Source organism: Quercus lobata, chromosome 3 (assembly GCF_001633185.2).
Source record: "Quercus lobata isolate SW786 chromosome 3, ValleyOak3.0 Primary Assembly, whole genome shotgun sequence".
NCBI classification, from domain to species: domain Eukaryota; kingdom Viridiplantae; phylum Streptophyta; class Magnoliopsida; order Fagales; family Fagaceae; genus Quercus; species Quercus lobata.
This window is the reverse complement of record NC_044906.1, coordinates 57,819,821-57,847,559: the sequence shown is the minus strand read 5'-3', so window position 1 is coordinate 57,847,559 and position 27,739 is coordinate 57,819,821. Positions and strand designations below refer to the sequence as shown.

The 27,739-nt window shown below is 31.8% G+C and overlaps 1 protein-coding gene across 1 annotated transcript; it reads left to right on the top strand.

Annotated features, from left to right (window-relative positions):
- Window positions 1-20,793: 20,793 nt before the first annotated feature.
- On the top strand, window positions 20,794-22,451 carry LOC115982368 (ethylene-responsive transcription factor ESR2-like). Its single transcript, XM_031104944.1, has one exon. The coding sequence runs from the start codon at window positions 20,895-20,897 to the stop codon at window positions 22,149-22,151; it is 1,257 nt and encodes a 418-aa protein (XP_030960804.1). The 5' UTR covers window positions 20,794-20,894; the 3' UTR covers window positions 22,152-22,451.
- The last annotated feature ends 5,288 nt before the right edge of the window (window positions 22,452-27,739 follow it).

Genomic DNA, 27,739 nt, shown 5'->3' with positions numbered 1-27,739 from the left:
ATTTTAATTTTAACCTAACTTTTTTTTAACTAAGTTTATCTCTATTATTAAAGAAAGAATAATTGTGTCTTAATGTATGATTTAATTATATAAAGCTGTCGTGCATATTGTGTAAAGTGTAAACTTCAACAATGTAATTATTACATATGTTTTCTAATTAAAAGAAAGTAACAGTTTAAAATTTAAAAGAAAATATTAGAGGTACAAACTTTTTTACAAAACCTTTTATAAATTGCTAATATGATAAGCGATTATTGGTAAATTAAAAAAAAAAAAAATTTGATGTTATTGATAGGTCCAGATGAAAACTAATAAAAAGTTAACCACAACAAAAATATTGTAAAATAGTTTATAACTGTGACATTACTCAAATTTAAAATGATATTCTATAGGCTATAATATTATTTTATATCAAAGCACTTGGTTAAAATGTAACAGTCTCTTATATACAATCAAACTCTATATATTCAAATTGAAGTAGGGTTATGTCAATTAACAACTTCCTATAGAATCCACACACACACACAAAAAGTCTAATAAAATTTAAATATGGGAGTAAAAAAATCACTCTAGAATTAACCAAAATTAACCGATCTTAAAAGTTTTTTTTTTATTAGACGCTAATTTGGTCTCCTTAATTAATTAGTATAAGTGAGATTTTTAATATTAGCAAAAGAATTTACGAATTGAACTAATTAATTAAACACAATCATAGAATTAACACTCACTCGAATTTTTTTTTTTAATTTTTTTATTTACTGTTAAACCTCACTAATTCGGGTATTGGTGTAGGATATATCTTCTTCTTCGTTTTTCCTCCCCAATCCAAAGGATCAATTTCCATCTTCGTTCGAAAATGTAGTGCCACAAGTCAACACGTTTTTAATAAAGTTCTGTAGGGCTATATGTATTTTTACATTTATAACTGTACCCGATATAAAGGAGAGTTCATTATTAAATCATCAATTATTCCAAATTAATAGATAGGGTCTGTACAAAGAGGGCCCCCTTGCCTGTAAAGTTGAACATGATATTATGACCCAACAAAAACTTAAGTTAGATACGAAATACTAGTGGAATTGAATGAGTCTGTAAAAAAAAAAAAAATAATTCAAACAATATTAAACTGTCCATTCACGCCAATATGATAAAGCTTGCTGCTAGGGAACAAAAATAAAGAATAGAAAGAGAGAGATAAATATTTGTCGAAACAACTTCTGCAATGTACTTCAAATTTCAAATTGCAAATTCCAAAATTGAATTTTCTCTAATAATTCATAATTCAAGACTGGTACTATATCATATTGATCATATGTTGTGAATTTGTGTGTCAAATTTAATTTAAAAATAATGGTTAAATTAGGTACCTAGAACTCCTAATATGCAGCTTACTTTTCATTTGTTTTAAAAGAAAACATTGTACATATTTTTTAATGTTTGGTATAATTAAAAACGATTTCTTTGATGATCAAATGAAAAACAAGTCCGTTGGAGAGAATTATTTTCTAAAATATTGTAAATTCAACATACCACCGTATATAAACTTCACATCACCAAAAAAAAAAAAAAAAACTCTAATAATAACTTATTTCTTTTCATCAATTCTTTCTTCAGAGATCAACTACTAATTGTCATTGCCTATAGTTGATTGACGTTGTTTGATCTCTCTCACATAATTTCTCACTTAGATATTAGATTATATTTTCCTATTTATTAATTATCTATCTTAAGAAATTTTTTATAAAAAAATATTGAAGAATTTGTCAAAATTTTTTTTAATTTTTTATAAAAAAATCTTTTTAAAATAATTCATTAATAGTTGCTTTAAGAACAATCGTAAAACTTTATTATCATATTATAAATTTATACAGAACAACGACTCATATGATTATGAAAGTAAGATTGTCTTATTATCGTATTAAACATTAAAGAGCCTTGCCATGGAAGTGACATGACTGTGGAAGGTGTACAACTTGTCAGATTAGAAATGAAGAGCCATCGGATTGGCATGCATGCATGCATTCATTAGTCATTAATTTTTATTATTTTTCAATCTGAGAATTTGTTTAGGAAGTGGAACTTTAATTTTTTGATAGAATTTAGGAAGTTGAAGTGGAAACCATGGGATCAGGTTCTGCTTAAGGCCTTGGTTTTTGCCAGAAGGAGAAAAAAGCTGGGCTATGCTATTATTTTATCAGGCTTTACTGGCGGAGGTTTCAGAGGGATCGGAAGACAATATTTAGGGGGATTGAGATAGCAGCATAGAGTGTGGATTAGTTTGGGAGACAATTTGGTCAGGAGTGATCTGTGACAACTGTGAGTTTGCAGTAGCCATGTACTATCTCACAGATCGGTTTTTAATTGCTTTTTTGCTCGTGACCTCTCTTTCTCTTTGTCTCTCTCTAGTCTCTACCACCAACCTAGCCCTAATTAAAACTTTAGATAAGAACATACTGGGTACTACAATTTACAGGGTTTAAACGCATAATTAAGTTGATTAGTTATATAAAAAAAATTTGTCCAGAGTCAAATACTTTCGACACAAAAAATTGATTGATATTTTCTAATAAATTTAGTTAATAAATATTTTTTATTGTTGAAAAACAAATTTAGATTTCAAACCTCACCTATACTTAAAATTAAATATCTTAAAGTCTGATGATAAAAAATAATCATCATATAACATACACCACCAACTAAAAATCCATAATTATTAATAATTTTTATATTAAATATATTAAAAGAGTTAAATAATAGTATATTTTGAAAAAATTGAAGCTAAATTATTTGGAAAAAAAAAAAACACTAAACATTTTTAAACAATTCGAAAGAATACTAGTTATGTAAGGTTATTATAACATACTTTGAAAGTATACAATTTTTCCTTCACATAAAAGTGGATCCTACCCCTCTAAAAGATTGAGGAGTATGCTACCGAAAAACACACTAATTCTCCAATTACGTAATACAGCTGCTCCACTGTCTACAACTCAAAACAAGTTAGCATATTCAAATTCCTAATACGTGAAGCAAAATAATAAATGGCAGTGGCCTACATGGTTGGGAATATAACATGCATGTGTCACGTTAGCTCTGGTCATTACTTATTCGCGGTGGTTACCCTTCTTAAAGAAATGTCGTGTACAGTTACCCAAAAATAGTTTCTATTATTTTGTACGTTACATAATTAGAGAGTTATATTATTGCATTCAAGACTTCTAGTATTTTCATATCCAAAAAAAAAAAAAAAGACTTCTAGTATTTACTATTTACTACGGTTAAAAAAAACAAAGTGATTGCTACTTACTAATCTACCTTCTTCTTTTTTTTTTTTTTCCAGAAAGAACAACAGACACTTTTATTAACATAAGCCGTCAAAATCAGCCCGAACTATAAAATGAAATTGTTGTGGGATATTCTCCTTTCACACTAAAAAATATGAAATATTTTATATTTCGTAGTCTCTAAGAATATTCGTATTTCGTAGCAAGTAAGGTATATGGATTTTTAAGCCAAAGATTTTTTTTTTCTCTGAAAAAAAAATGTTAATTTTTTTCTTCTAATAACACTACAAAGAAATAATGTCATTATAATTTGAATATCAACTGAAATTTGTGGCAACTCAAAATGTACAAATTCTACATTATCTTGTCAAACCAAATGAACTATTGTAGCTCGCTAAAATTTTGTTTTTTCATGACAAAGCCAAGATTTGATTCCATGGAGACAAAATTTAGATACACATACATGACATGTATATATGAGCAATCACATGCATGTGTGTTCAAATTTAAATATTAAATTTATTTATGTGAATGCTAAACCACAATTTAATATAATAAAAAATACCAAAAATAGCATATTTATTAATTCATGTGCATGTTTATTAAGGATATTTACATATGAATAAGTCATCTCTACAATTTTTTCAAAGTCAAAATTTCATCTGAGATTCAAATGAAATTATTTTATTATTAGATAGATCTCACAGTTCATGTGATTTTTTTTTTTAATACTCTTTGTTAATACAAACATATAAAGTATTAAACGTAGCAAATTTAAAATTAAATTTGTAACATCTATTCCCTTGAAAATTTTGCATTTTAGATTGGGAATATATAGTATTAAACTTTATAGTTTATTATGTAATTGTTACAAAATTTCAATGCTTATAAAACTTCTTTAATGAAAAATTATAAATTATTAGATGAAAAATTTGAACTCCTATTATCATTTTTTACTAAGCACTTTTGAAATGTGACAATAATATTAATTTTAGTTTATTTTTTCTATATGATAGAGACTCTTCTTTATTCTTTTTTACTTAACCTAGTTTTTCTTTTATAAGTTTTGAATCTAGCTTGAAAGAATTTGATAAAATAGGAAAATTTTCTTTATTTTTAATTAATACTTAATAGTTCACTTTCCTATGATATGAACAAAAATTCAAAGAAAAAAAAGAGAAAAAAAAAATTAAAATCACTAACCCAAAGGTACAATTACCCCGTTGGCACTGATTATGTGTGTGTATGTACAAAATCAAGATCCACACAAATCAATAAGTTTAAAGGCAAAGTTGCCGAAGGAGTATTACAACCCAAAGAAAATCACCAGTCAAAATCTCGACCCATGTGTACTGGGTAGCTCCCGAGCCACATGGTATTACTAGGTTAGGCTAGAGTGCCTACCCATAATACCATTTGTAAGGGCCAAAGTAAAAGCGTTAGCTCTATATCCTAATAAGTCTAGTATGATCACAATTAAGACTCCTTATAATTGTTAATAAAGTTCAGATCGACCCAATATATGCTCAATGTAAGACATCAAACACACCCACAAATTAACAAAATACATACTCAATTTATATCCAGTCAATCTTCTCTAGGGCATTACAAGGAGTTCTCGGCAGAGTTGATGCCAAAGTTCAAGAGTCTCCGTAGGTGATAACCAAATTAAAAGTTGTCAAATGGTTGGGTTGACTCAGCAAAAACGCCAACAAACCAAATAGAAACCATATTGCCATGGACCTAAACCAACCATCCACCCGAAGTGAAATTTTATAATTAAGTTTAAGCTTCTAATCGTACTGTGTCTTTCAGATGTGAAAAAAATATGAAGAAAATACTTATTAGACATCATTTTAGTATCAATTCATGACACTATAATCCTGGTTCGAAAATAGATTTTTCATTTTTCCATTCTAGTAATGCCCCTTATTTGTACCACTTAACATTTCAGTGCGACTTTGATATGTAAAGTTTTAATGTGGAACTTTTCTTTTAAAATTGTTTTTTTTAATCGAAGACAATACTTCATAGAGGCTTCAATACCAATCGACACAAGCTATAAAGATAGAGTTAATTAATCTGGTCCTAAAATGAATTTATTGATTTTAATAATCTCCCCCTATTTGTAGCATCTATCAATAGTTATTTAATGTGTGACTTTAATATGGTATAGTTTTAAAGTGGAACTTTTATAGTAATAGGCGGGTGATGTCATTTTTCAATTACAAATTATTTGATATATGTTATTTTTTGTTAATTTGATAGTACCGATAATTAATGATAGATAAGAGATTTAAATTATTGTTCTCCTAATAAAGAAGAGAAAATTATTTCACTGAGTTCTATAGTATTTGACTTTTTTTTATTTTTTTAGAAAGTTGACATATTTTAGTTGTTAAAAAAATTAAATTTATTTATTTCAATAGGATGTTTTTTGGGATAGCTTACCTTTTTCTTTTTCTTTTTTTCTTTTTTGAGAAGAGGGATTGGCTTAATTAATGTAGTTTTAAATAGGATATAGTTTTCTGAGCTTTATCTTCCTGTTTTTTTTATATAGGTGAAATATATGTGATTATTGATTAATGATTAAGTGGTACATTTTTTTAAAAAATAATTAAAAACACCGTAAAGAAGAGAAAATACATCATCTGAGTTCTAAAATTCTCTTTTTTTTATTTTTTTAGAAAGTTGACATATTTTAGTTGTTAAAAAAATTAAATTTATTTATTTCAATAGGATGTTTTTTGGGATAGCTTACCTTTTTCTTTTTCTTTTTTTCTTTTTTGAGAAGAGGGATTGGCTTAATTAATGTAGTTTTAAATAGGATATAGTTTTCTGAGCTTTATCTTCCTGTTTTTTTTATATAGGTGAAATATATGTGATTATTGATTAATGATTAAGTGGTAAAAACACCGTACCACTCAATTACATATCAGAAAAATTCTCGAAGAAATAATGTATAATCATATATATTTTACCATAAATGTAAAAACGTACATAAAAAACAGGAAGAAAAGGCTATGTAAAATACATCCTATTGAGTAGTACTATTACATGGCTTTTCTTTTGACACCGTGGCCATTTTCCTTTTCTAGTGATCAGGGTTAAGGTAGGGTTAAAATATAAATAGGGTTTGGGCTAGAGTTTACCACACAACGACTCTTGAAGCAAATCTGAAAATTCTTGATCCACCATGCAGTAAAGCTTCAACTGTGGTCTTTATTATCCAATGTTACAATACAAATGGAATCCAATAATGCATTAAAATATGCCATGGAATTTGCCAATGCCTAAAAATTCTAACATAAAGAAAAAGTGAAAAACTTTATTTTTCATAAATGACAAATATAATAATACGTAGAGGTGTGTATGAGCCGTGTTAAATGGTTTTTTTCAACTCAACCTAACCTACCACGTGTAAAAACCAACACAACCCAACTCACATGGGTCGGGTTGGATTGGGTAAGTGGGTTGTATTTGTGTATACATATTTTATGTTGTGAAAAAAAAAAAAATTAGGCTTGTTCTAATTTTTTGAATACTTTTTTCAATAAATTATTAAATTTCACAGAATATGCTTAAATTATATTCCAAGTTTTCAAAATACCAAAATCAATCAAACTAAAAATCTATAAATTTAAAATATAAGTAATAAAAAAAATTTATATAAATGGTGGATCGGATGGGGTTAAATAGGTTGAAAAACTATCAACCTGTACTCGACCTAATCCAAGGCACAAAATAAAATTCCAACCCAACTCACCAACCCATGAAAACCAACATGAGGCATCAATTTGGGTTGGGTCGGTTTTGTCGGGTTGATGAGTTTGATGCACACTCCTAACAATAAGGATCTCTAACTCATAACTTTGAAATCTGTAATTCCCTTTTCTCTCAAAATAAAAATAAAGTGTTCATATCTCTCTTCATCTCCGAATGTTTTTTTCTTATAAAAAGGTTTTCTTTTAGAAAAGTAAAGAAGGTTTTTGTTAAAGTGATTTACCTATCTATTTAAGGGAGTCAATCCCATATAGGAGGCTATACCAGTTTGGCCAACAGAACGATATATTTCGATACTGGTCAATATCAGTGTACCGTTTCAAGTTTACTGCTATTTTATATATTTAATATATATATAATGAAACAAAGTAACCCAACAACAAAAATAATATGGCTGAAACAACAATATATATCAACACAGTAATCAATTTTGCTATCAATTCATGAACACAGTAATCAATTTTTTATTTATCACATCATCTGAATCACCATTCTACATGAAATATAATTCCAAACACAAAATTAATATTATCATATAATATGTCAATCTTTATATAAATCACAGAAAAAATTAAGACAAAATTTTACCTGCTTAGCTTCTATTGCTTAGATTGACCAAGAGAGTGAGAGACAAAGAAAGAAAAGAGGGCTGGGTAGGATTAGGTTAGAATTAGAAAAGAAATTACAATTCTACCCTTTAAAAAAATTCCAAAATTACAAAACTTAAAAAAAAAAAAAAAAAAAAAAAAAAGAGTTTTTCTGTTCTAACCCGGTATCTTTTTACTGGCCGAAACACCCGAATTTCACCGGAATGGCCGGTACGTGGCCGGTATTTTTTTGGGTACAAAACAATGGTGTTCCTATACCAGTGCATGAACTGGTACAGTATATGCCGACCGTACCGGTTGGTACGGTACATTACGAGATCAGCTTCCTTGTATCTATTTCTAGGAACATATATTTTGAATAAACTTTTTTTTTTTAATATATAATGTTAAGATCAAACATTGTCATATGTAGGTTTGCACAACAATCTACACAATCCACCCAAACCACTCAACTCACTTTTCTCACCACCCCTTATGAATATGGTATTTGTTTTATAGCGGATTAGGCGGTTTCAACTGTTAAAGTGGTGGGTTAGGTTGTGTGGTGGGTTAAGTTTTTTTAAATTGCCAAAACCCAACTTAAACTGCTTATATATATATATATATATATATATATATCTTGTTAGTTTTTACTTATTTCAAAAAATTTATTTTTTCTAATTGACCCCATGATTTAGATATGATAATAAGAAAAATGTGATACTTTTCCAACATATTCGTAAGCATACATCGTAACATGAATATATATATGCTTAAAAGCTTATTTTAGGGAGAAACAAAAGTTAAAAATACTTATACCATAAGATGTATGTACTTTGTTCTATTAAAAAGTGGACACTTTCTATGATTTCCTTTTATGGCTTTTGCTTTTGTTGCAAGTTAGCCAATGGTTTATAGGATTTAGAGGAAATAATTTTTAAATTTATTCGTAAATGCGGTAAATAAAATTTGAAGTTTAGCATGCAATACATAATTAAAACTAACCCACCCAACCCACTAAGTTGAAACTGTCCATATTTTCATTCAACTTGCCATTTTGTGGATTGGTGGGTCCACAATAATTTGGAATTTTTCAAACCTATCAACGACAGATTGGTAATTAAATTTTTTTTTTTTTTAAATCAATCCATTCAATTCGACCCGTGCACACCCTTAATAGGAAGTGAACTATTATCCGAGTCAAAATGTATTTTTAATGTATTTGAGTCATTAGTATACCCACTCTTATTTTAATGGGTCCGGTTAATGTGTGCTGTAAAGGCACACATTAACAAATCTGTGGGAGTAACAGACCAGGGAGCCCATACTAATATATACGTTAGGCCAAGAGCCCAGTCCAAGGAAGAACCCCTCCTCGGCCATGGGAAGAACCCCTCCTCGACCAAGTGTGGCCGAGGACAAAGGGAACGGCCTACTATTGAGAGTGATACTCCGGGTCATTCCATAGAATAGGATAAGTATTAAGACAGAAAAGGACAACGGAAAGAATGAAAATATCTAAAGGAAAACTGTCACTATTGCATTAAGTGCTTTGTACCTAACAGAGCCATACTTTTCAACCTTTACAACTACTCCCAACAACTTTGGAGAGAGACTGATGGGTTGATGAAACAAGTATCAGCACTTTGAATCTAAATTTACACGTGGATGTTGGGGGGAGGAGGGAAGCTAGTATAAAATGAGGGGCAGGAGGCAATCTAGGAGGCGGGCAACCACTACCACTTAAGACATACTAGAAAAAAGCTCATCGGATTATGCCGAGGACCAACCTTCTGTGATAAACTCAGTTCATCTCTGCTTGATTGTCGTGAACACCATATTAACTGTTATCCATGTACTAAAACCTAGCTCTTTGACCCACTCTTTACAAATTTATTGTATTGGGCTCACTAGTCCAAGTTTCCATACATCTTGGGCTTGGACTGCCAAACGTGTCCCTACAAAATCTATTTTTGAAAAAATTTTATTGGGAATTGAAAAAGTTGTCAAAACTTTTTCAATTTTCGATAAATTTTTTTCAAAATTGATTAGTAAAACCCTATTTTAATTAGTCCTCATCAACTGTCTAACCTACCACTACCAGTGCATGCATGTGCCCTTGCATGTCTTCTCAAGTCACTATTTTTGCAAAGACTGAGCAATAAAATGCCCAACATCAGGGCTTGCTATTTTTGACATTCTAATAGAGGTGCATATATCTAGACTAGATCATTCAAAAGCATTGTGAACAAAACAAATACACATGTTGTGGTAGGAAGAAAAACTATGTCGAACCTCCCTTATGACCACAGACAAAAAAGCCCAAATTTTCTGAATTCCATGAGATAAAAGAGAGCATGTGTGATGTGTATTCACCTTCACTGTAGGCCATTTTGGTTATGCATTGAGAAAAAGTGTTTCCGAGGCCGACAAGTATATTGATAATGGTCTCGTCCAAAGATCTTCTATCAAACTCGTTCTTCTTCAAACAGTACCAAAAAGTGTATCAGGTATTTTTAATTAAATTTAAATAACAACAAACAACCCAGCTTTTCTGAGAGGGCCCTTGGGTATTGGAAAATTAATCAAAAGAATAAAATAAAAATGTTATTGGAAATTAATTAAGGCTCTACGGTACTGGTAATGCCATGCGTTGCGCAAGACACTAGTACCAAACAGAGGATTTCGTGATGTTAATGTTGATGTTGAGCTTTTAGGGATTTTAGGCTTTGTATAGGGTTGCCTGCAGGACGTTTGGGACCTGTAAAAGTTGGTATGTTGAAAAGGTAGGAACTAAGAAACTGTAATAGAACAAAGGGTAAAGTTAGGGGATGTCGGATATTAATTTAGAAAAATTTCTTACGAAAGGGGTATTAAAATTGTTAAAATGGTCAATTAATAAATGTTTTAATAACACATATATTGGAATGTTAACATTAATCAATGGCTATCTTTCAATCGATGGAAGCCCCTCTTCTAGGTGATGAAATATATAGCAACATATATGTTTACATGATAGATTCACATACATCCCTATTTTGATTTTACGATAATTAATATTTTAAAAGAAAAAACTGTAAGCGGATTTTGTAGTTAATAATCCATTTTAGGAAATTTTTTATACCACTTTTATACGAAATGAAAAAAACTATCAAAATATTAATTACTTTTTTTTTTTTCATTTTCTATAAAAACTTTCTTTAAATGGATTATTAACCAGTGCCCTAGGGGCACTCGTTAACATTTCCCTTTGTAGTTTTTCTTCTACCTCAAAGAAGACCCCAAAATAGTAATTAATAAAAGAAATAATAAAATATACATATGAAAGTTAATTAACAATTTTGCATCTAAAAAATAATAATAATAAGAATAGTAGCAAACAATATATATATATAGTAAGGACTGAAATTGGATTGTAGAGCGTGGATAGAAGAACTAGATCTATCCCGAAAGAAAAACGATTAGATTTAACGTTTCATGACGGTTTGACACAAGTAAGATTAGAAAATCTATCCTCGGAATAGCTTAAGTAATTTGTATCATATGGTTTTGTTGAAAATAAAATAGTACAAGAGTTCCAATCTGTATCCTCCTTTTTTTTTTTCCTTTTCAGTACATCTTTCCATGTTATATACTACAATCTTGGTGTCATCCTTACCACACATCTGTAAGTTAGATTCGGGGGATTCCTTCTTGTCCCATTCAGCACCTCCCAGAACCATCAACTAGTAACTGTAAGACTGCTTGATCACTGTTCAAGCATCACTTCCACATTAATGCGGCCAGAGAGTTGGTTGAGAGACATTTAATGCGAAGGTAACAGCTTTTGAAGATATTTGTTTACTTTTCTTTTCTTATCCCTGGTCCAATGTCCCATCCTTAGTTGTGATGTAACTCCGATGTAAGTCTGTGATGATATGGCACTCATATTTACCTCGGACATATGTTGCCGAGAAGGCTTTTGTACTCGGACGCTTATTGGACCTATCTCACATTGTCTCTACTCCTCTCTTCATTTTATTCTCCTTATATTCTTATTTGGACCTTCTCGGATGGTCTAACGTCCTCGGATAGGGCCATAGGCCTAGTTAATATTGTTTTAACAATATTTCATAATTAACTGGCCCCCACATATATTTAAATAAAAAAAAAAAAACTTAAAATTATTGCTTTATACCTCAAAGTATTTTGAGTGAAAATTATTACTTTAAGTCTCAAACTTTATTGAGTTAATTAACAATAATCACATGTGTATAAAACTTAATGAACATATAGTATATTCATTAGTTCACATGCTCAATTAGAGAATCAATAAGAGTGAGATGAGGGAGGATTTCCTTGCTTGAGTCCTTTCTTTGTGAGTCTGCTTAGGTTCTTCACTTATTGGTTCCTTAATTAATAACATTATTAATTTATTATGACACACCTATATATGATTGTGACACCATCATTTTATTTTTTAAATCCGAAACTTGATCAAGAAATATTATCCTCATTATATTAATAATACTAAAGAAATATAGAAAAAGTTTTGTATCTAGAGTTCCAATCCTCTTCTTCCAATTATGAAATTATCAAATAAAAAAATAAAAAATGTATTATAAAATAGCAGGTTGCCAATAATAGAAGTAGTTCAAAGGGTAAATGCGATTACACACATACTCTTTCACACAAATTTATACAAACATGCAACATGCATTGTTGAAATAGATTGCTTGAAGTCAAAATTTTCAAGTATCAAATTTGGACTTGACTTCAAGTTACGATTTTAATGTAAGCGTTCATATAAAAGAGTGTGTATAATATGATTAATATCTCTCTAATTCAAATAAGCAAACTATTGAGCAGTACAGTATACAAAGGATAATAAAGATGATACATAATAATAATAACTACACCAATGTTCAGGCACTTCTGATGGAGAAACTAGTCTGGATTAATTGCTAGTTTTACATGTTATACGGTTGCGCAGTGGTTCTGATGGAGCAGCTAGTCTGGAATTGATAGTTCAGAGTTTTACATTTACTACTTGCCATGTACATACGTGTGTAGCAGTTGTGGCAAAGAACCATGATTGTGGGGTTCTGTTGTTTGTTTGGGAGCCAAGCGAATCTTGATCTTCTGGCCAAAAAGGAATTCAATCGGGATATGCTGTTGTACGAATAAGGGGAGAGATAGTAAGGTTTTCAGACTGGATTTTTAATGAAAGCATGATAGAAGAAAAGCTTACAACACTTGTACGTACCTTATTCACTTAATCTCAGAACCCCTGTTTGCTTCGATGGAAGATCGGTATGCACAGGAGGGAACCGTTAAACCCTGCACTGCACATCATCATCACATATACCCAGTAATCAACGAGCTGAATTCCTTTTTTTTTTTTTTTTTTTGAAAGAGAAAAAAAAAAAAAAAAAAAGAGTTTGGTTCGTACCCCAATGCCCTACAGTTTTTTTTTTACAAGATGCACAGGAATTTCAAGATTGCATTAAACTTGAGCACTGTATGTAGAGAAAACATGTAGAATGTAGACAAACAAATAGTATTCACAATAAACTTTTTCATGTGGAATTTAGTCTGGATTCAAGATGCCAACGAACACGTTAAAAATGTCTCGCACATGTGTACGACCAATTAAAGCTCCATTCCAACTATGAGTTGAAGAATTTTAAAGAACTTTTACTTCAAAGATAAAAAGTACTAGTTTTTAAAGAACCTTTTTTTTTTTTTTTTAATAAGTACTAGTTTTTGTCAACGTCACTCCACAAAAAAAAAAAAAAAAAAAAAAACTATTGTCCACTTTTAATTTTAAAAGAGACACTTGTCTGAAATACGTACGTTGTATTTGATCAAATTAAAGGTTCGTTTGGATACCGTTTATTTTGTTGAAAACTGAAAACTGAAAATATTGTAGCAAAATAATTTCTAAATTTGTGAATAGTGTCGTGTGACTTATTTTTAATGAAAAAGTTGCTAAATAAAGAGGTTTGTAGGTTCTGTAAACAGTACACGAGACCCACTGAAAACTACAAATAGCCACAAAAACACGTTTTTCCAAAAAAAGAAAAAAAACGTAGACATTTGCCGCAAACGTGTATCCAAACGCATATTAAATCATTTTATTTAACAATGTAACTAATAATTATAAGAATTCTCTTAACAAGTATTCTTAGAGTACATGCTAATGGAGAATTTTAAGAATGTTTTGCTATCACTTTCATTAGAAATTAAAAAAAAAAAAAGTAGGAAAAATTTTTTAGTTTTTTTTTCTATAAAAATTTTTCAATTTTTTTTTAAATCAATATCTTTAATACATCCGCTAATTTTTCTCAAACACATAATTTTCTAAAACCATAAGATATTACCAAACATTTTGTAGTGCAACCGGCATTTAATATTTTCAATGAAGACATTTATTCAAATAATTTCTCAATCATTGTAATTATTAAAATATAAAATATAAAAATAAAAAATAAATAAGAGCTTAGAGGTGGGAGGGTGTCAATATTTTTCTAAATGTATAAAAAGTTTCCACAGAAAATTTTAAATCTTACAATCGGTGTAAATAAATAAAGGAGAATGTTAACTAGCACTGCCCGGTGTTGGTTAAGTGCAAAAAAGACAAAAAAAAAATGTTAGAAAAAGACAAAAAAAAATTCTAAATAGTACCTGCAAAACTAAAAAAATGACATGAATTGCAAAAAAAAAACAAAAATTGTGTCAAGAAAAAGTAAAAATAAATTGTAGTTAACAGACTCCATATAGTACCTATTAATACAACCCATGAATAAATTACATCCCTCCTCACCCTATTTATCCGAAAATTATATGTTGTACTCGGTATATATGTCGGGTCTCTCACACCTAGGTGAGTCCCACAATATGTGAGACCTGTCAGTCTGTGAGTGACCTAACATATATGCCGGTACTATGGAACCCGCCAGTCTATGAGTGACCCGGCATATATGCCGGGTACACCATATACCTGCTTCTATTTATCAGTTGCTGACAGATATGTATTTAACCTAGATTATATTCTTCCTCTTTGCTTTTTCTTTTTTAAATTATGACACAGAAGGCACTCTAAATTAAAGAAATTCCTGATAAAAAAAAAAAAAATTTAAGACATTCCCTATACTCTTAATTTTTTAATATATTGTGAAAGTGATATTTTGACATTCCTATAGGGTTTCTTTTAAGTCTCTGGGCTTCACATCTCCTATTCTAGTGTGAAAAGCTGGCCACTCTATCGATTCTATCACTTCTGACAGGATCTCTTCTTGTCGTTAAAATCTTAATTTCTCATCCTTTTTCTGCTTGGCGTCTCCGCCCTTCTCAAGTCTTTAAACCTCGACCTCCACCATCAATTACTACTCTCTCTCTCTCTCATATGTATTAATATTTATTATTTATCACAACAAGTGCTAGCGATTTTAATCGCTTCAATGAAGTGACTGGATAAAAAGAGAGAGCCACTAGTTTTACAGAAAATATACCTAGCATGCATGAGATGATAGTCATGATAATTGATATAAAGTTGATCTTTTTGAGATCACCATGTTTAGATATGATAGCTACATCGACATCTAGACGTAAGTATGGGATATAATCATATAATATATATTGATTTGATTGCCAAAAGTGCAATGAGCATTCACCTATACTCTCAGGCAATTTTAAATTTACAACACTGGTCGGTCCAATTATACATGTTTTTTTTTTTTTTTTTTTTCAAGTTTTATATAATATTGTATAAAAGTTGGCATATTTTAAAAATTAAAACATTTTACTATTTCTAAAAATAAAAAAATTACTACGTTCACAATTCTAGATATACGGTTTCTACCAAAATCTTGACGTTCACTATTAATTAATTAGGACATGGGCTTAGGAGTAGATACATTTGAATATTTGATAAATGGATTTGGAATCCTTTTATTCATATACGATTGAGTGTGATGGTGCAAAATTATGTAAATTTGTTTTTTTTTTTTTTTGAGAATCATGTAAATTTGTTTTTGCTAAACCAAAATTATGTAAATTGTACCTTAGTGTTGTTTACATTTATATGCATGTTTGGTGTGCCTTGTAAAAAGTCATATATAGTCGTTAAAAAATTAAGTCTAGTCTGCTGTGATCCCATCAGGCATCAGCTTCCTTTCTTTTTCTCTTTAAGAACACAGAATGGAGGATGCATTCGAACGGCTAAGAGCGTTGACATTAGCTGTGCAAATTTTTTTTTCTTTCTATTTTAGTATAAAAGTTCACTTTTTATATTATATATAATTATCTTTTAAAAATACCCAAATCAAATTATCTATTATCTATTCTATTTCAATATAATATTCATTTTTCATTCATCTTTTTACCATTACTTTTGTCCTTTTTTTCCCGTTTCATTTTCCTTTGTTTTCTCATCAAACAAACATGGATTTTCTTTCTCATCAAACTGTAAACTTCCAAAATTTAGAGCTTTGTATATAGTCAAAAATCCTTTAAAAAAATCACATTGAACTAATGATAAGCAAAAAAAAAATCACATAAAAGAAGTCGAAACCAAACCTACAAACCCATCAAACTGAAACCCAGAACCCCAAAACAAACCTATAATCAAAGTATTGGTTCTCCTTCGAATCAAAACTGAAGCTGAAACCCATAACCCATTTCAAAACCCATCGATTTGAAGCTCAAACCAAAATCCAGATTTCTGCTTCACCTATTTTAAACCAATTCGATCCCATTTAGACACCCATTGATTGCAAACCCAGTTAACCAATTCAAACCCATTTGACTTGCTGTGGCAGTGGGATGGTCAAATTTGTTTATGGGTTGGGTACTACTCCTAGAGTTAGAGAGAGATTACTTTCCGGGTTTGGAGAGAGAGAGAAAGAGAAATGAATAAATAAAAAAGTATTCAAAAATCTAGCAAACAGTATAAATATGTATGATTACTATGTAAGTAGTTTTTAGGCAAAAATGTTTAAATTTGACACAATTTTCTATTATACAACCACTAATGTGACTATTCTAAACAACCAAACACTACAAAATTAAGTGGTATTTTTCTCCTAGATAAAGGGGCTAGTTACAGTTAAACCCTTATGTGTACGTAGGTGTTCGTGGGGCTACAAGTTTTCCTTTTGTTTCATGCAAAAAAAAAATAATAATAATAAATAAATAAGTAAAACCCAAAACAAATCTCATAACACATTTACAACAATTTTACTTCGAGTAATGAAGTGTTCAAGTGTAATTTTATTTTTGTTTATCTTATGATAGAATGACATCTGAACTTATTGTAAAAGGATAAGAGATTTTGTTTTGATATATTTAAGTCATTTAGAAGTTGAGTCACAATAACAATGCTTGCATAGCATACAAATATACATATTTGGTCACAACTATTCTATATGATAAATTGTTGTGAATAGTTGAGAAAAAAAAAACTTTATCCATGTGTGCTTGATAGTTACATTGAAATATGATTTTGTCATGATCATAAAAGACTAAAGTACCAAGTGTAAGGACTTTTTTCTTTGCTAAATTAAACAAACTCTTTATTGATACTAAATGTCTTCTCTATAGCATTTGCCATTGGTGTTAATGTTGATGACCAAGACAAAAGAGTACAAGAAAATTGTTTAGTTGTAAATCAAATACCATTAGTTAGGGAAACGAGACAGAGAGATGAAGGAAGAGAGAGAGAGCTTTGGGGTTTAGGGACATCTTCCCCTCTTTTTCTGACTCTAGAGTACATCACACAAACAACTTTAGTCTCCATCTAGCTACCAACAGTACCTAATAACCATCCCTTAAAGACCCTACACTAACCCCTATACCAGACAACTCCATGTGACTCATAAAATCTTTGCTTTTCAAACCCAAAAATCATGCACAAAATATGCAAAATACATAAAATTAACCGACTCATAAGAAAACAAAATAAATTTATGAAAAACCAAAGTAGGTGAAACAAATTCTGAGCGCCGCCAGTGTAATCATTCAGAATGATAATCACAAAGGACCAGAACCAGTTCTCTTCTCAACTTCCCAGAAAAGCTACAAATTTTTTTTTTTTTTTAAATAAACAATATCTTCTTGCCCCCAAAAATCGCATTTCCTTTATTACATGTTAGATGGAGACGTGTTGATGCAGACCCATATTCAGAAATCTGTTAAATCTTTTACTCCTACTTAATTCAAAGGTAAAAAAAGATGGGTAAAAAAAAAAAAAAAAAAATACCCAAATCTACAAAAGACTTTCATTACAACCTTCAATCTACATCAATCATATTCTTACAATCTGTTAATCTTTTATTGTACTAGTTAATTCAAGATAAAAAGAGCGGCAAAGAAAAAAAGAAACCACAAATTTACAAAAGCCTTTTGTTACGACTTGAATCTACAGTCGGTATTGAAATAACTTATTTAATTAAAATTAAATTTTTTTATTAAAAATAAAAAAAATCTAAATAATATAATTGGATCTATGAATAGTAAAAAAAAAAAAAGTAAAATCATAAATAATTATAAATAAAAAAAAAACTAAAATTGCAAATAATTAAACTGAAAATTTCAATTCATCCCAAACTAGAGATGGCAATTTTTCCCAGTTCAGCTTAACCCGTCCCTCCCCGCTTCACCTCTTGCGGGTTTTTCTTGTCCCACTAAGGTGGTGGGCGGGGATGGGGCAAGATTTTAGCCCTGCACTACGGGACGGAGCGAGGATAGGTTTAGACTTTTTAGCCCAGCTTCGCCCCGCCTCTCCCCGTCCCCGTCCCACCCCACGTTGCTGAGGGTTATAATTGTAAATTTTTTATACCCTAAAACCCTACTATTTAAACAAACATATCAATATTAGCTTATTTTATTTTACCCAATGTAGTTTTTTGTCTTTATTTTGTTATGTGTTATACTATGAGATTAAAAAAAAAAAAAAAAAAATCTAATTTTATGATTGTCATGTTAAACACTTGGATATATTATTCAATTTTTTCTAAAAATTGATTTCATTTGATGGGATAAATTTAATTGTAATTTTAAGTATATTTTTATTAATGAAATAGGTTTCATTAAAAAAATTATATTAGTTGTAGGGTAAATTAATAAAAATTAGAGTTTTACAAGAGGAGGTGGGGTGAGGCAGGGCTTCGCGGAGCCCCAAAGAGCAGGCATGAGGTGAGAAAGTTTTTCTCATTATGCGGGACTGGAATGGGACAAGACAAAATCATGTGTGACGGAGACAAAAACCCCATCCTTTCGCCCCGCTACCCCATTATCATCCCTATCCCAAACAATCTCTACATCAATCATATTCTTACCATCTGTTAATCTTTTTATTGTACTTCTTAATTCAAGGTAAAAAGATGGGTAAAGAAAAAAAGAGAACCCCAAATCTACCAAAGCCTTTCATTACAATTTACTACCTTCAATCTACATCAATCTACTAGTTAATTCAAGGTAAAAAAGAAGGGTAAAAACCCAAAATTACAATTTCATTTAAATCTTCAATCTACATCAATCATATTCTTACAAACCCAAAATGACAACCCATTTGCACTTCCTTCATTGCCCTTGGAAATAGCCGAAGACAATTACTGTTGTAATAGTGCTCTTAGCTGGCACAGGCAAAAAAATAACGCTACCATTTCTCAAAGTAGCCAAATAACAGTAACTCCGAATAATCTTTTTCCCAAAAGAATAAACAATCATAATTAGTTCTATCAATGCGTTTAGCAAATTTTAACTTGTACTATCAATTTAGCTTCTTAATTTTTGATATATATATATATATATATATATTATATTTTTTTTTAGAAACTTTTTTTTTTGGGATAAATATAGCTGTATTATTAAGGTAATTCTTCTTTCTTTTCTTTCAAATTTAAAATGTAACTATTTATGCAATTGGATAAGCATTGTGATTAATTTGATGAAAACAGTTTCTCAAAAAAAAAAATTGATGAAAACAGAAAAGTCGTAACGCGGCAATAAAGTCTTTGCAATAGTGTGTCGGCCAAAATTAATATATTTGCAGTACAATAATACATATTAACTGAGCATTATCATGTTTACTTTTACCTGAAAACAGACAACAGAGAGCTACCTCGAGAGGAGAGGGATTAAAAACACCCATTATTATCTTATCTCCTGGACACAAATTGTGCAAGACTCATATATATATATATATATATATATATATTAAAAGAGTCAAATTAATCATAGCCTTATGATTTAATTGTGAGCAGTTGGTACAGCACTAGTGGTTAAGAATTCATAAATTTAAACATAATTTCACTTATTTTTCCTTTCAAAAAATAATTGGAGTTGTGTTAACATACACTTTTATTTGGTTTAATGTTAATCATGTTTAAGACTTTTTAAAACTAACAATTTTTTTCTCTAAAGCCAACTTTTATATATATATATATATATATATATATAGAATATTAAGTATTTTTAACACACACACGGGGAGAGGGAAGGTCTTAAGAAAACTGACAGTAGTATATATCCAAAATAATCTAACTCTTGGATACACAATACAGACTTTAAACCTCTCGTAAAGCTAAATTAGTCCCTAAACACTATTAGGCCAATTATTAATGCTTTTATGTTAGAACCCATTTCCCTCTCTCTTTTGTATGTGTGTGTTTGTTTCTCAAAAAAGAAAAAAAATGGGTAATTGTTCTACATTACTTAAGAGAGTGTATTGTATGTAGTATAACTTGCTCCACTCTTCTTTAAAAATTACCATGACTTTTGAATGGAATTGTGATGTGTCTTTGTGTTAGAACTCTTTTCTCTCTCTCTTATAATTGTATGCTTGTTTCTCAAAAAAAAAAAAAAAATGACCAATTTTAAAAAATTTTGAATCTGAATATCATTAACCCAACTTAAGTATAGATTAATACTTAAAATTTATTCAAAATAATTAATCGATACAAAAACTAATAGTACATTGAGGACAGATGTTACTTTTCGAAATTTGGTCAGTGCATTATTTTTTTTTTTCATTTATTATTATTTCTTTTTTTTTTCCACTACTTTATTGTATTTATTTAAATATGTGTATATAATATAATAGTTACACTATATATACACCCACGGACACCCCAATGGAAATGCCAAGCACTCTCTGACTGTGACTCATTCCATTCCATAGGCTTTATCAGCTATAGCTTCGAAGTTCGACCTTTCTTCTCAAACCTCCTTGAACATTCTTCACAAACAAACAAAAAACATGGAAGAAGCATTTAGGCGGCTAAACGGTCTGACCCACACGTCTGAACCCATCACTGACCATCAGAACCACCACAACACCAAGAAATGCACCACCATCACACCCACCACAACAACACCACCCACCACCACTTCATCCACCACCACAAACATCAACAACAAGAGGACCATAAGAGAAACCAATAGCACCGGTGGTGGTGGTGGTGGTGGTGGTGGTACCACCATGAGATACCGTGGGGTCCGCCGTAGGCCATGGGGTCGCTATGCTGCTGAGATCAGGGACCCACAATCAAAAGAACGCCGCTGGCTCGGTACTTTTGACACAGCTGAGGAAGCTGCTTGTGCTTATGACTGTGCAGCTCGAGCCATGCGTGGACTCAAGGCTCGAACCAATTTCGTGTACCCAACTTCACCCACTCATCACTCTGTCACCGACCATCTCTTGCCTTCTTTCAACTTTGCTAAACATTCTCAGCCGTCTGGTAAGACCCCACCAAATCATCATCGTCAGTTTGGTCCCACTTGGTCTTCACCTTATGGTGATTTCTCTGGGTCTTTACCACAGAGAAATGGTTCTCTGAATATGCTTCTGCTTTGTGATCTTCTTAGCTCTTCTTCTTCTTCGAATCCATCTTCCTTGGTCTCTTCCATGGACCAGTTTCCTTACTTTAATGGCTCTTCGTCTTCTTTGGTGCATCCCTCTGCTAATTCTAACATCTCTGAAACCTTCACAAACTCTTCTTCCATGTCATTTCCAGTTATTGACAACAATCAGAGTTATAACACCGGAGGTGCTGATAGAGCAATTCCCACTCAATCTTTGGGTGACAGCTCCGAGTTCTTTCCCAAAGAGCCTTCAGATTCAGGGTTATTAGAAGAAGTTATTCATGGGTTTTTTCCAAAACCATTGTCCAAGAAGTGTGACCCTCCAAAAACACAAACTTGCACCAACTTTGAAACCAGTCCTCCACTCATTTCTGACATGTCTGTTGCTCAATCTTTCGAGGGAATGAGAAGGGGCATCAAGAACGACCATTTTGGTTGCTCGTTTGACTATCAAGGGGTTCCACTACTTCCACATCAGTTTGAGAATTTCAATGGGTTCAAAAACGAGGCTTTTAGCTCACAAGCAGCTATGCCCTTTGGTTATGAGATGCCAGCGGTGAATCTTCAGGTTGGGCCGGAGTCCATGTTGGATGATATCTTTCAGTATCCTGAGCTTTTGAATGCATTTGCAGCTAGGGTTCAGAATGGTTGAGCTCTTTCCAGAAACCTGTCACTTTTACTAGTTACTAGCTCAAAAAATTAACAGCATTTTGTTTCTTGTTGACAGTGAAAGTAACTCAAAGTTGATCTTTAGGGTTTTCGCAAGATTAATTAATCAAACTTGTCATGTACTTCTTCTGATGGAGATCTTATGTTCTTGTTATATTTAGCTTACTGTAGCTACTCTCTACATGTTTATATTTGACTTTCTTGCAAGTAAAGATTGAGCTGTTCCATTTATCATTTTGTGTTTAATTTTATGTCTTTGTCCTCCAAGTTTGCTTTCTTTATAATAAAAGCTGGTTAATTTGTTGCTGTTGACATTTTGGGTTTTTTGTTTTTTTTTTTCATAGTTCATGTAGATAATATACTCCAAAGACATTCTTAGTGTTTGTTTGGTAGCTATCTTTGCGTTGACTTTGGATCCAAAAGGCTCTGTTTGTCCCACTTATGGTTTTGGGTTCTGTTTTTCTTCTTTGAAGCATTGGTTAAGGATGTATGGTTGTTCATTGGTTGTTTGTTTCTGGGTTTGGAAAGCAGTAACCCTAAAAAAGGTTACGAGAATTTTGAGGGAAAGTGATGTTGCCAGGGCGATTACCTTTTAGACACAAGACAAAAACACAGACCCACGGCTCTAATGGTCCTGTTCTTTAACTTCTTTCTGCCATTGAAATGATCATATAAAATAGGATATATGGGATTATGGGTTAGGCCCAGCTAACTCAACAAGGCATTCAGAAGGAAATTAAGCTACGTACAGAGCCCAGGTTGTGATAAGTTGAAATGAAATGAACAAAATAGCTTAATAAGTATTCAAAGAATCAAAAGTTCAAATGCATTTTACTTTACACTCTTGGAAATTGGGGTCGTTTCTAGATCAATTTCTCGACTATGAAAATATGCAATTTACACCTTCAAATACATCAAATATTTTCGTTGTTTAACTCAATTTGAGTAAAAGTAAAAATAATATATACTATAATTAGAGTACATTAAAATATTTAAAAAGGAAATAAGATGTAAAATGATAAGAAAAAGAAAAACAACTAAATAAATACAGCCTTCTCCCACTCTCTTCCGTCATCTCTTTCTCGGCAACCCAATGCTTCAAGCTTTTCTCTAATTTCGGTCCTAACTTTGGTTGATTAACATGAAAAACCTAGTGATCTCTCACTCAATCTACCTACAGAGAAATATGGATGCGATTTTGAGCATGCTATTGTCAATGCAACCGATCCGCCCCACGAGATTTACAATGAATTTGGATGGACGGTAGGAGAGAGGGCGGAATAAGGGGAGTTTAATTATAAGCCTATTGGAATGCCTATTTAAAGAGAGTGAAGGGGTTGGAGGGGTGTCTAATTTTCCATTCCCCTCAATTCAAATGGAGAATTTGGATGGGGAGAGAAAAATTCACTTATATTAAAATATTTTACGGAAAATAGAAAATTTGGAGAATACTATAAATTTCTTGAAAAGATGTGCGAAATTTTGTAATTGATAAAAATTAGGGTAAATTCCACTTACACTTTCTGAGGTTTGGTCTAATGCCAACCAGATCCATAAGACTTTAAAATTGACCACTTTAGTCCTTAAAGAAAATTTAATCCTAATTCCGTTAGCCTCCATTACTCTTTTTTTTCTCAAGCTTATCTCTCTCTCGCGTCTAGGTCCTCCACACCTAACATCGTGACGACGTTCTTGAAGGCAAGTAAGAGGAGCTTGAGGGCGATGGTCGACAATGGTTTGATTTGGGTGGTGTGAGCATGGGTTCGCAGTGGTTTTGAGTTCTAATTTATGGTGTTGGTTTGTGGTGGTGGGCTTTGTAGCGATGGTGCTGAGATGGTGGTTGTGGTCTCAACTAATAGATTTGTGGGCTAAGTTAGATTTGCAGCAATAGTGTTTGTGGGTTCCAATGGAGTGGTGGGTTTACTAAAGGTTTTTTGGATTTGGGTTTTGTTGCTGTGGATTTGGGTGAGTTCGTGGCCAATGGTGGTTTTCAATGGTGGTAATGGGTTCTGATATAGGTATATTTGTAGTGGGGGTCATTGTGGGTTGAGATATGGTGGTGCCCTGGTGGGTCTGCTGGGGTTTTTTTGGGGTTTGAGTTTTGTTGCTGAGGTGGTGGTTATGGTAGATCTAAGGTTAGAGATTGGGTAGATTTATAATGTAGGTGGTTATGGGTTGAGATATGGTGGTGGGTTTGCTGGGTTTTTTGGATTTGAGTATGTCTTTGCTTAGTTCACATTTTCACAGAGAGAGAGAGAGAGAGAGAGAGAGAGAGAGAGAGAGAGAAGCAATAAATAAGCAAAAGAAGAAGAAGAAAAAAAATCTCCAAACTGCAAAAAGAATCCAATCTCGCTCCCAATCTCCTCGATTCTGTTCCTCAATGTTATATTTTTCTCTATATTCAAGCACACCCATTCTGATTCTTTGCTTAGTTTCTATGTTACAATTGTTGGGAAATCTGGTTTTGCATCTCATACAAACATACAGCGGAAGCAACAAACACGGATCTACTTCATTCATGAGAGATAACATGTAACCTTGAATTCTAGAACAAAGAATAACAAATGTACTTTGATGCAGTGAAATTCAAAACCAAGACTTGAGAATACCTTTAATCAACATCCCAATTCCACATGGTGCCCAAGATAAGTGGTCTCTCAATCAGTCTTTATGTATGTTAATTCTCAAAAGAAAAGTTATTTTCTTAAAAAAAGATATTGTTCTTCTTCTTCTCGTTGCAGGGAAAAACTGTTTTCTTTTCTTTTCATTATATGTACATTCTAATTACCTTGGTAGTTGCTTTATTTAATAACTCTTATTAAATAAAAACTAATTATCTAATTAGGTTAGCCTTCTGGGCCTGTCTAATTGATTTTTAGTTTGTGGCTTGAGATGGGACCAAAGGGAACAAATAAAATTCTAGCTCCAATGGGCCTTGGGTTTATCTATCAACTCTTGACAAGTCTAAAGTTACCATCAATTATATTTAATACCATTATATAAATATAATTGCATTCTAGGCCTTATTAATAAATTATATCGCAGGACTCTAATGATATCATTTGACCCCTCCAAGAAATATCCATAGTGAACAAAGTCATAATGAACTGTCACTTTGTAAACAACTATTTTATCCTTGAGTACCCGATTTAATCTTTTAGTTATTCATATTTATTGAAATCTGATGTCAATAAATGTAAAATTTAGTAACTCCTTACTAAAGTGGGCGCTTTGAATAACCAGTTCCCATCAAACTTATTTCAAAGGAATATTTTGTGTCTCTATAAAAAGAGATTATGGATTCCATCTTGAGAATATGTGTTCCCCTAACACTACGTGTGATTACCCAACATACTGAGGTTTTGACCGTCAATATTAGATCCCACTCCTGATATATCAAAATAATCTACATTTCATGATTCATGATCGAGTTCAGTATCCTCTCAAGATTGAGAGTTTATGAAATTAGAAGTTATGAGATTAATCATTCAGGTGACAATTGTTGATTGAATAATTAATTTCACAGCGGTCCAGTTTAATATGTCTTAATATTTAAGACACATCAACACATCAACTGGAAGTCTCCGCTTCTATGATCAAGACAAACCATCTTAGTTGATGTGTTATAATCTTCACAGATGAAATGCCCAATTTCATCACCGACTACGAACTATATTTTGAGTTTACAAAGAACTTGTGATTTATATCTTTTGTAACTAAATTACATAAATCCCATACAATGCATCTCAAGGACTATGATAATGTCTCATTAGTTCATTTATAAATAGTCTCATATAATTAAACAATTTAATTATTTATGACATGCCAATAAATTGGATTTTAGGGCATAAACTCCAACAATCTCCCAATTGCCCTCAAAGACAATTTACCATATATCCAACACTTATTTCCCTTTAGAGTAATTCACAATCACTCTAAGGCAAGGTTTGGAAACAAGTTTCAGCCAGATTTATTGCATAAATTATATTTTCTACTACTACATCTCACGTACTCATATCTCTCTAATGAGATAATACTTACGCTTAATATGTATCTTCACCACCTAGGATGAACACATATCTTAAAGTCCAACTTCGTGAATCACAATCAAACTATAAGTCAGTATTTGTACAACCAGTAACAATCTGATGAATCCTGGGATATCAGTGGACTGAAAATGCCGGGTCTTGGTAAACTTGCGACTGGATCCTGAGAAAACAAGCAAAAACTCAGAGGAGACCGGTGGAAGCCGGCCAAGAACCCTCCGATGGTGAAGTTGGTCTTTGACTGAAAAATGTAAACTCAGTTTTCCCAAGAACAGAATGCCCTACTCTTTCATTGGCGTGTGCTTATATAGTATGCGGGAAGTGGTTACTTATTTGGTAACCGTTCCTACAGTTGAGGAATCCAACAGGCTCGGAAGTAACTTCCGTAATTGATGTAGAAGTTTGCATTTCACAACGGTTGGGCTTGACTGGTGACGGTACGTTCTTCCACTCGGCGGAGACGTAGTAACCTCCCTTGTCCTTTATGGACGAGGGGATGGTAGCAAGCTCGTCCGTCCTTTACGAACGGACGAACGGTAGAAAGCCCGTCTGTCCTCAAGGACAGACGGACGATAGTGAGCTCGTTTGTCCTTAAGGACAGACGGACGAATTGGCAAAGATTTACCTCTTGTCTATCCTTTGGACGACGCATATGGACGGGAGATGACTTAGCGAATTTTCGTTGCACATCACAATCAAATTCTCACTTTGGTAGACAAGCATATAACCCCTCATTCTCCTAAGATATTTGAGTATATGCTTTACTCCCACTATATTAAGTGATCTTAGATTCAATTGATATTTGCGTATCATGCCCACCGCAAAATAGATATTTAGCCTAGTATATAACATAACATAAAGACTTCCTATTGATATGGTATAAGGAACCGTATTAATATGCTCTTCATTTTATATGTCTTAGGACTATAGTCCTTTGTAAAGGAACTTCAAACTTAAAAGGAAATAATCATTTCTTGAAGTATTACATGTTATACTTGGTTAGAATCTAATCTATTTAGGCATTTTGAGATAGACCCAACATCCTAATTTCTGAATTTTAACAAAGTTTAATTCTTAGGATGTGACCAGTCTTCCCAAGTACTTTATATCAAACTAGACAAGACAACAAAAAACACTCTTGATGACAATAATTCGGCATCATTCTAAATGATTAGAATGTCATCAACATATATTAAGAAATTTATTATTCTATATACCTTTTACACACATAAAACCTTTTAATACTTTATCAAAATCAAACAATTTGATTGCTTGATCAAAGATGATATTTTATGATTCAGATGCTTGCTTTAGTCCATAAATGGACTTTAAGCAACTTGCATTACATACTAAACACTACTAGTTCTTTGCTAGGAACAAGTCTAGTTACATCATATAGATGTCTTTCTCAAGATTGCTACTAAAAGAAGCTTTCTTGATATCCATTGCCATATTTCATCCAAATGAAATATAATGAATAAGAGAATCTAGATAGAGTCAAACTTGACTATTGGTGAAACAATCT

Excerpts from the sequence above, each read along its gene's own strand:
- LOC115982368 (XM_031104944.1), top strand. The coding sequence starts at position 20,895 with ATGGAAGAAGCATTTAGGCGGCTAAACGGTCTGACCCACACGTCTGAA.